The sequence below is a fragment of the Drosophila bipectinata genome, chromosome 2L, assembly GCF_030179905.1.
Source record: "Drosophila bipectinata strain 14024-0381.07 chromosome 2L, DbipHiC1v2, whole genome shotgun sequence".
Taxonomy (NCBI): Eukaryota; Metazoa; Arthropoda; class Insecta; order Diptera; family Drosophilidae; genus Drosophila; species Drosophila bipectinata.
Window position 1 is genome coordinate 9,758,370 of NC_091736.1, and position 9,453 is coordinate 9,767,822.

Genomic DNA, 9,453 nt, shown 5'->3' on the forward strand with positions numbered 1-9,453 from the left:
ACTGGAATGTGGAATATCGTCGTGTAGTCGACCTTTCGCTCTTAACCGGTTCATCCTAACCAATATTGTTTGAATTTTCAAATTTAAATTTTGTTTTAATTTATAAAAAGATCTTATAGGTATTTGGAGTTGTTAGATCGTATTAAATATGGAGGCAGCTATGTTGAAAAATAAAACATTATTTAATCACGAAATAAAATATTTTTTTCTTTAACTAAAATTTTTTCAAAATATAAATTATTTCTAAAGTTTAGAATCTAAACAGTTTGCTTCAGTTTTATTCATATAGAAAAGTAAGAACTAAAAATATCTTCGGTTTCCACGTGGTTTCTTAAATCTAACAAATTTGACTTGTGTCGGTAAGGAACAAAAAATGCAGTGGTCCCTGAGATTCACTTCGGGATCTGCTTCTAACTTATATCTATGTATGTAGCAGCTTCTGTTTCATGGCACTCCCAAACTTAAGTATCCCTCATTAAAGCTTTTTCCCTCATTAGCTGTCATCTTTGCGTAATAACTACTTAACTATTCTTAATATTATGCCGCAATAGTTGCGATAACATGGCTTCTTGGTGATCCAGATAGGCCAAGACGCTCTGCTGTATCACCACAAACTGCTTTTCTTTTTGCTCAAGCAGCCGACGGCTAGTATCGATATCCGCCTCGAGCGATTCGTTTTCTTTGCGCAGCCCTTCTATCATGGCCATGGTGATCTGACCAGTTCGCGGCATGATGCTTCGCCGTCCACGTTTTTTTTTGGACGCCTCTCCAAGACCGTTGACAGTGGCCGCCGTTTGGACTTCCACTGCTACTGCTAGTTGATGGTTGGCTGGCGCCAGAGGGGCTCTGCGGTTTGTACTATCGAAGGCTGGGGTCGCATAACCAGCCACCGCAGTGGCTAGTTCCAGCTCTGTGGGTTTCTCCTCAGTCTTGATAAAGTCGCAAGGAACGCTAGGTGGTTCCGTTTTCAGCACAGGTGTAAGCTCCGATGGCTCCAGGAAGGCACATCCGTCGGGATTGCGTTCGAACTTTATCGGAGCTCCCTGTGGGTACTGAATAGGCGGCAAGGCAGGCAAATCAGCTCGGGCCTTGGCGGCGGCGGCCTCTATAACGTTGCGAGGGTTACACTCGATTGTGGTAGGTCGACTGGGGTTTAACAAACTGTCGATTAATGGGTAAAGGCGCCAATCCGATTTGTACTCTGGGTTGCTGTCTAATCGGCTTCGTTCGCTTCTGTGGACGAAAATATTGTGATTAAAGAAACTGGAGACTGTTGGCTGTGATGCTGGTCGTACAAATACTTATTTCGGTAAGAGTTGAGGCGCCGCCGAACCTCCTGCTTGTTCAGCCTTATGCCGACTCGCTGGAGACCAAACGAAATGTCGCGAAAAATTGCCAGGTTCTCCGAGTACGAGGAAATTTCGTGCAGGTGCTCGCGCCACAGTCGCACCAGCACAGCCTCCTCCAAGGAAGTGTAGTAGCGCAACCGGAGGTGTTTGTGCCCGATCATTTTTAAGTTTTCGACAAGTTGTTAAAAAAGCAAAACATTTTGTACGTGACCGACTACCAGATTGAAGAATTCGGAAAATCCTCTGTTGCCATTAGTGTGACCAAAAGGCGTCAGTTTAAAAGGGCATCAGTTTTGCCATTTCAACACATTTTTAAAAATTATCAATGTATCTGTTTATTATATAAAACTTATATTTATTAAATTATTTTTTATTATTTATTATTTATTTTATTTGGGCATCTTTAATTGATAATGCCAAAAGACGTACAATTCATGCATTCCTTAATTTATGAAATCCGGCAACGCTGTTTTGTGTTTAGGATCTAAGCCTCGAACGGTCATATTGTTCTGTGTACAAGAGTTATTGTTGATTTTTTGCGTGAAAATCTGTTGGCTTCCCCTTGAAAACATTTCCTTGGATTGTGTAATTCGAGCACAGCCTTCGACATCCGAGGAGTGGCGACAACCTGTTTTTAGAGAGGAGGGCTTCGTGCATGGAATACGGGAAGCTGGCTCTGAACGTTGCAACTCGAAGCGCAGCCGGCGGCGGAAGGGCTAGTGGTAGCGCCACCGACCAGGATATAGCCATGTGCGGCGGGCAGGAGCTGCTGGAGGGAAGGGCGAAGGAGAAGGCTCGTCGGTACTGGACGCCCGGTGAGGAGGAGCGCCTCTACGAGATTTGGGGACGCGACAACTGGAGACTAACGCGCACAGGGAAGAACACTATCTTCTTTGGCAAGTGGGCTGAGGAACTGCACGAGCGGTATAACGTAGACGTAAAGCCGGAAGAAATTCAAATGAAGGTTAACCAGACCAGGGCCAAATTCAGGTGAGTGTGGAAGGTGCAGCCTCTCTTGACTTCAGATTTAATCGCTCTTTTTTTTCAGGCAAGTAAAGAAGCAGCTTCAGCAGGACCCATCCAGCTACGCCACACGATGGAAGAAATACGATATAATAAACAGAATCCTAAAGAACCTGCATAGGCCTAAGAACGCTGAGCCGCTGCCGCCAGAGGCTCTGCTCAACAATCGGGATATGACTCCACCCCGAGAAGACGCCCCTTCGGAGCAGATCCAACAGCACCAAATGGTCCAACAGACGCAGCAAGGACATGCCCACGCGGAGTCGCCTGGAGTCTCTTGTTACAACAATAACAGCAACAGCAACAATGGCAGTAGCCACAACAACAATAGCAGTGGGATGAACTTTAGCACGGAGCTATTTACGGATCAGTATGATATGGGTGTAAAGAATGAGTATGATGACGACGATTATGTCTCTTTGCCTTTTCAAGAGCAACAGTATTCGCCAGCTGAGCCTGCGCAGCTGCTTGAGCTCCAGACCCCACAACAGCAGCAGCAGCAACAGCAGCATCACCAGCAACAGCAGCATCAGCAACAACAACAGCAGCAGCAGCAACGACAGCAACAGCAGCAGCAACAGCACCAACAACAGCAGCAACAGTTGCAACAACATCAGCAGCAACAGCAACCACAATTTCAACCTGGCTATGAACCGCAGTTCCAGCAACAAGCTACTCACTACGTCAACAATAGCTCTCAAAACGCAGTCACTAGCTCGACCATCACCCCGCAGCCGATCACGGCTGTGGCCTACATCAATAGCAGCAATAATACAATCAGCGTGGCTACTAACGCCAACGGCACTGTGAGCGTGCCACCTGCGACCTCTCCTGCCACAAATGCTAATCCCACGACTGCTGTGGTCGCACCTGTGCCTGTGCCACGAAAACGCGGTCGTCCCTGTGGATCAGTTAATCTGCCGACCGCCGACTCCCTAGAGGTCGTCTACATGGAGGAAGTTCGGAGGAAGAATCAATTGCTCTTGGAGCAGACGAAGATTTCACGTCAACGCCTACAGCTTGAGGAACGAAAGGTCGAACTAATGCAGGCATTCTTTCCCAAGTGTCTCGAGCAGCAGACACAAATCTTAAATAGGATTATGCAGATGAAGCAGCCATAAAAGACCCATCAGACTTGCCCACTGTTTGTCGACAATTGTAAACATTTTTCGGATTTTTTTAAACCTCATTTCTGGACAGAAATGCAAACATTATACTAAATACTGGAACTCAGTAGCACTCTGCATGTCTGTCCCATGTTTTAACCAACCACTTAACAAAGCACATACCACACTGTTTCTTAAATTAAGAATAAACCTAATTCGTAAATAAATATAGGATTTTCTATCGTAAAATTAAATAACCAAAAAGGGGAGTTACAAGGACTAACGTTCCACTCAGCCGTCAGGTACTTTGGGATTAGCACCTATTTTACTTTTCTATTGAAACCCTTGTAATACATTTTTAAGCCTCGGCTACCTGAACATAACTCTTTTAATACTGTTTTAATTGAAAGTATACTTTCTTCTGATAAGCAAAGTAAAAACCCATTTGTTAAGCTTGGGGATGGGTTGATATTTCTTCGGCTCCACCCGAACTCGACTTGGTGCAGTTCGGGTTCTATTTGGAAGGGCCGTCGAGGGCAATATAAACCCAAGTCGGAGGAAAGAAATAGTCATTTGTGCTCCAAATATTTTACAATGCGCGCTGGGCTGTTGAGTTTTTTGCTCTTAATATTCCTGTTACAACTTTTCTGCATTTATCCCATAAATGCAAAGGATAAGAATCGAGTGGCACAACCTTGGAAGTTGAAGGAAGTCATCTATCGGTTGAAATTATTTCGTTTTAATGGAACATGGTTGAGCGGTAAAGTATTAAAAATATTGGAAAATATTTAAGTATTTTAATTAATGTGCTAAGATTGAACATTACACTTAAAGGAACGACAATAATATTCTTAAATATTAAGGAGCTTATAAAGGAGGAAGTCAGATTAGGAGAGATGATTAAAAAATCAAACTTTTATGAAGGAAATCTTTCCATGTTATGACTTATATTTGAAGGTGTTTTTTTGAAGGTTTTCATGTTTAATAAGACTCCATATAGCCACTCCTGGGGATCAAGTTCAAGTTTTAAGGATATTTTGAGTAAAAATAATTAACTTTATGATAGTGAATTTAACGGCATTTTTTGTATTAAGCTCGATTAAAAGCAATTAAAAAATCCGACTTATCTGGCAAGTCTGGTGAGCTCCATCAGTGGCTTAGAGCCGTCGAACTCTCCACGGCTCGATGGGGATCCCTCGAGCCCTCGTCGCTCTTTCCGTCGCATCCAGAGCAGCGGTGTCGACGTCGACGGCGGCGTAATCGTAGGCGTCACCGCCGGCGGCGACGTCGTCGTCCCCGCTAATTGCTGTGTGATTGTAATTGATTTCTGATTTCGCGATTCCGAATTCAGTTGCTTTGTGGCGGCAAAGCGGTGAGTGTCGTTTTGCGCGTTCTGTACTTCGCGGTGTGACAAGTGAAAAATTGGTTCTTGCTGTTTCGGACATGCATGACAAATTGCAATCTGTGGTGTGGCTGGTGTTGGCCGTAATACTCGGCTTTGGGCCATCAGCACAAGCGGCGGTTGTGGGTCGGGCGGCCGACGAGGAGGGCAGCTCGAACAAGACGCCGTGGGAACTAACGGAGGCCCTTTACGGAACGTTGGGTCTCCGCAGTTTCAATGGCACCTGGATAACAGGTTGGTGGTGGTTCGATGACCTGCTTACAATTGTTTACTCCCATTCTATCATCCGGACAATCCCGAACTGGGGGAGGTCTCCGCATTATCAGACTGGGAATTCACACCGCGTTCCGTCTTTATCAATTTATTATAATAGGGGCAATGCCATGTCATATATTTCCGTGCCGTAACTTTTCCAGAGCATCAATGAATTTCAAAACATAAACATCTATTCAGAGGGGTCTTTTTAAATTAAAAAAAAAAACCCTGGATTTCATAACCGATTTGATTTGGAACAAAAAATGTTCTTCAAATTTTGTCATATTGAAGCCCGGAGAAATCTAATTCCTCAAATCTAATCTTCAATGAATTACGATCATCAAGTTAGTACCCCGATAGCGTGATTATATGTGGTTTCTTATCATAGACTTGTGGTTTTCTAAAATGGACGTGTCTAGATAGTGGCAATACCCTTTAAAAAGAGTGGCTTTCCCCTTGAACCAGACATGGTTTTTAGTTTTTTTGCTCATTTTGAATCCAAACTACATAAAAGGAAAGTTCAATTTCTCTAAATTTGTGGTCTTTACTGCCAGCTGGATCACTTTGTTGAATACGTATTCAAAATATATAACTATTTAGTGAGTGATGGCTGTCGGAGTTGTCAGGCAAGCTGCCACATTTAGTTAATAATATAAGCTTAATAGGACTAGTTCCTCATATTGTCTTTAAAATACTTGAATTATTATTTTTATTTATAGATGAAGAATTTTATTATACTGCCTCGGATAGATCCATCCATAAATACAACGCGGCCACCAAAACAGACACCATCTTCCAGGCGTCTTCGTTTCTGGTAAGTTTGAGACGGACTCCACGAAGTCCTAACTGATGAAATCTATTCTCCAGAACAACTATGTGGGGGCCACATTCACGCTGTCAGCAGACAACACAAAGATCCTGATCCGTCACAACCTGACGGAGAAGTTCCGGCACTCCTACATCGCCCAGTACGATGTCTACGACATTGAAACGAACACCACGGTCCAGATCCACAAGGGCGAGAAGCTGGCTTACTGCGGATGGTCGCCCCTAAGGGATCGCCTGGCCTATGTCTACCTCAACAACGTGTACATCCATTTCAACGAGAACTTGGAGATCAGTATTACGGATGACGGCGTCGACGGAGTTGTCTACAACGGGGTGCCTGACTGGGTCTACGAAGAGGAGGTTCTCAGCAGTGGAAGCGCTATTTGGTGGTCGGCCGACGGAACCAAACTGGCCGTGGGCTTCTTTGACGACACCGATGTGGAGACTTTCAATTATTTTCTCTACGGTGATGGAATTACAACCTACTACCAATACCCCCACGAGGAGCACCTCAAGTACCCAAAGTCAGGCACCAAGAACCCACTGGTAGCCCTGCGAGTTTACGACTTGGCCAACAATGACCCAACCATGAAGCCCATTGTGGCGCCGGAAATAGTCGGCACCGACCACATCCTGCAGAACGTGGTGTGGTCCAATGAGACCCACTTGCTAGTCACCTGGTTGAATCGGCGCCAGAACCTCTCCTCCATTCAGAGCTGCAGTTACGAGGGACCGTGTGCGGAGGTGAAGCGACTGGAGGAGCCGCAAGGCTGGGTGGACATCAGCACACCCAAGTGCCTTTCCACGGGCAAGAGCTGCATCTTTACCTATTTTATCGACAACTGGCAACAGGTGTGGAACCTCGACCTGGCAACAGGAGTCAACAGTTGGCAATCACGTGGAAACTTCACCGTCTTGTCGGTCTATGGATACGACGAAGTGAGGGACAAGCTGTAAGTATAATCAACCATGAAATGGTATAATTCTAAATAAATTGTTTCTTTACAGATATTATCAGGCCACACAGCCCCATGACCCATCAGTTTACCATGTGTTCAGCAACGACGAGTGCCTCAGCTGCAACCAGATCGATGTGGATGGGCAGAAGTGCCTGTCGGCTAGCGCCACCTTCAGCAAGTCCTTCTCCTACTACACCTTGACCTGCAATGGGCCCAATCCCTCGTACACCCGCATCTTTGAGGCCACCTCGAATACGCTCCTGGTAGATTGGGAGCCAAACACCGCATACAGAGCCACTCTGGAGGCAAAGCAACGTCCCAGCTACCGCTTTCTCAATGTTACCTTGGCGGACGGAAGCATTGGATACGCTAAGCTAGCCCTTCCGCCAACTTTCGACGAGGCCAAGAAGTATCCCCTGATTGTGGTGGTCTACCAGGGGCCGAACTCTGTGCGGGTTACAAACTCGTTTGTGCTGGGCTATGAGGCGTTTGTTACCACCTCTCGGGAAACCATCTACGCATACATCGATGGCCGTGGCACGGGAAACAAGGGAAAGGACCTGCTGTTCTCTGTTAACAACAATCTGGGAAAGCACGAAGTGGAGGACCAACTGTTTGTGACTCAATGGTTGCAAAATCTGACCTATGTGGATGCGGATCGTTGCGGCATCTGGGGATGGAGCTACGGAGGCTATATGACAGCTAAGACCATCGAAAATGATAAGGACCATGTCTTCCAGTGCGGAGTATCAGTAGCTCCCGTCACTTCGTGGTTGTATTATGGTGAGTAACTGCGACTTAGTAACTTGGATAAATCTTAAAAAATATATTTTTCCCAGATACCATTTATACTGAGCGGTATATGGGTCTGCCGACTCAAGAAGACAATGCCCAAAAGTATAACGAAAGCAGTGTCTTTGGAAACCTGGATAACTTTAAGACTCATGACTTCCTCTTGATTCACGGATCCGGAGACGACAATGTCCACTATCAGCACTCGTTGCTGCTGGCCAAGTTACTCCAGAGGGCAGATATTCCATTCGAGGAACAGGTAAGCGATTAAAATCGTTTTTTATTTCGTCCCACAAGGGCTTATATTTCTTCGTAAAACCCCAGACGTACACGGATGAGAACCATGGTATTGGCAATGCGATACCGCACTTGTACCACACCATCGACAACTTCTGGATCAACTGCCTTAACCTGGAGGTCCCTTAGGCCCAGTTTTAGCCTAGTTTATTACGAGTATTTGTAAATACTGTTTGTACATTCTACGCTTAAATCCTTTTATAAAAAAGTCGTGCTTGTTACATCATTTATATGTAAACGAGATAATTTAAAAAAAAAAATTGTGTTTTTTATTTTTGTGAGAATTGGGCAGGTGCCGACTGGCGTGTGCATGTGGGTTAACATGTTAATTCAAGGATTCTGAGTAACCTCGACCAGCGGGGTCAGGAGGTTCGCATTCATTAGCAGACTACCCCACAAAACAATCACCTTTGCGTGCACGAACGTATGTTAGTCCTGCGCCTGACATGTCGCTATCAAAGTCAAAAATTACTTTATGAAAAGGCGGGAAGGCCTCAACAAATAAACTCTGATGACCCGGGACCAACATTTTGAACTTTTATGCATGTTGTGTCTGTTTTGTATCGAACCAACCTCTTCATGTGGTCTTCCAAAGCCCTTTATTGTCGACCCATCCATGCTCTAGGCTACCTGGCAGTTGTGGTTGCTTGTGACCACCGATTAATTTATTTAAATTTGTCGCACATTTAATAGGCTTTAAGCATTCAAAATAAAGTTTACAAATCGGTCTCGCTTTTGGGGTAAACAAGAACGCCAACTAATGGCAAGACATTAAAGCCAGCGCCAATGTTTGGGACAAATTGGTAGCAAATTTTGCAGCTCCGGAAACTGGATGGGATAAGCTCCATCATGGCTGTTAGCTGTTGGCTGTTGGCTGCTGGATGCTGGCTCTTGGCTGCTGTTGGGTGTGGGGGGTTTGACTCTCGGATTAAGAGCGCAACTAATTGCGGATTGCGGCGGTTGTATAATGCCACGAGCAGCACACACACGTTTAGTGTGAATGTCACCGGAAAGTTGAAAATTTTAAAGCCGTTTCAATTGGCCAGGCAGGAAGTTTAATTGGTTGGAGGACTTGGTTCTTGTATAATATATTAATTTGTTACTTTCCGGTAGACTTAAACAAATGCTATAAGTAGCATTAATATGTAATTAATATGTATTAAAAGAAAACTCTATGAACCCCTAAAGTTGGTTTTTGTTCGTTTAGTCTTTAATCTCATGTGTCATATTGTAATTTTAATAATTTTTTAAATGACTATTAAATTTGCCACTCAATTGCCTTGCTTTTAACCCAAGGCTAACCATTAATTTTCATTATTAAAACATAATTTCCTTCCCCACTTATCTATTTGTTCCATTACAATTAGGTTTCAATGAATGCTGCGAAAAGCAATTAACTTTGGCCCAAAATATTTAATTGATTTGAGGAATCAGTGGCTGAA

The 9,453-nt window shown here is 44.4% G+C and overlaps 3 protein-coding genes across 4 annotated transcripts; 2 read left to right on the forward strand and 1 right to left on the reverse strand.

Moving 5' to 3' along the window:
- Positions 1-258: 258 nt before the first annotated feature.
- Positions 259-1,590, reverse strand: LOC108126688 (uncharacterized). Its single transcript, XM_017243360.3, has 2 exons — positions 1,296-1,590; positions 259-1,233 (listed from the first exon to the last, which is right to left on the reverse strand). The coding sequence occupies exons 1-2, from the start codon at positions 1,508-1,510 to the stop codon at positions 522-524; spliced, it is 927 nt and encodes a 308-aa protein (XP_017098849.2). The 5' UTR covers positions 1,511-1,590; the 3' UTR covers positions 259-521.
- Positions 1,591-1,822: 232 nt separating this feature from the next.
- LOC108126684 (GATA zinc finger domain-containing protein 10) lies at positions 1,823-3,693 on the forward strand. Its single transcript, XM_070277533.1, has 2 exons — positions 1,823-2,339; positions 2,398-3,693. Exons 1-2 carry the CDS (start codon positions 2,005-2,007, stop codon positions 3,491-3,493), a joined length of 1,431 nt encoding a protein of 476 aa, XP_070133634.1. The 5' UTR covers positions 1,823-2,004; the 3' UTR covers positions 3,494-3,693.
- Positions 3,694-4,057: 364 nt separating this feature from the next.
- Positions 4,058-8,248, forward strand: LOC108127008 (venom dipeptidyl peptidase 4). 2 transcript variants are annotated; one of them, XM_070277136.1, is made up of 6 exons: positions 4,058-4,238; positions 5,855-5,949; positions 6,003-6,916; positions 6,972-7,705; positions 7,762-7,973; positions 8,039-8,248. In XM_070277136.1, the coding sequence occupies exons 1-6, from the start codon at positions 4,073-4,075 to the stop codon at positions 8,138-8,140; spliced, it is 2,223 nt and encodes a 740-aa protein (XP_070133237.1). In that variant the 5' UTR covers positions 4,058-4,072; the 3' UTR covers positions 8,141-8,248. The 2 variants fall into 2 exon arrangements, with proteins under 2 accessions (XP_070133237.1, XP_017099307.2); XM_017243818.3 differs by lacking the exon at positions 4,058-4,238 and adding an exon at positions 4,824-5,114 and having other exon boundaries at positions 8,039-8,247.
- Positions 8,249-9,453: the final 1,205 nt, after the last annotated feature.

Excerpts from the sequence above, each read along its gene's own strand:
- LOC108126684 (XM_070277533.1), top strand. The coding sequence starts at position 2,005 with ATGGAATACGGGAAGCTGGCTCTGAACGTTGCAACTCGAAGCGCAGCC. Across the intron at positions 2,340-2,397 it reads CAGACCAGGGCCAAATTCAG|GCAAGTAAAGAAGCAGCTTC; the intron begins GTGAGTGTGGAA and ends CTTTTTTTTCAG.
- LOC108127008 (XM_017243818.3), top strand. The coding sequence starts at position 4,922 with ATGCATGACAAATTGCAATCTGTGGTGTGGCTGGTGTTGGCCGTAATA. Across the intron at positions 5,115-5,854 it reads CAATGGCACCTGGATAACAG|ATGAAGAATTTTATTATACT; the intron begins GTTGGTGGTGGT and ends TTTTATTTATAG. Across the intron at positions 5,950-6,002 it reads TCCAGGCGTCTTCGTTTCTG|AACAACTATGTGGGGGCCAC; the intron begins GTAAGTTTGAGA and ends TCTATTCTCCAG.
- LOC108126688 (XM_017243360.3), bottom strand. The coding sequence starts at position 1,510 with ATGATCGGGCACAAACACCTCCGGTTGCGCTACTACACTTCCTTGGAG. Across the intron at positions 1,234-1,295 it reads TCTTACCGAAATAAGTATTT|AAGCGAACGAAGCCGATTAG; the intron begins GTACGACCAGCA and ends TTTCGTCCACAG.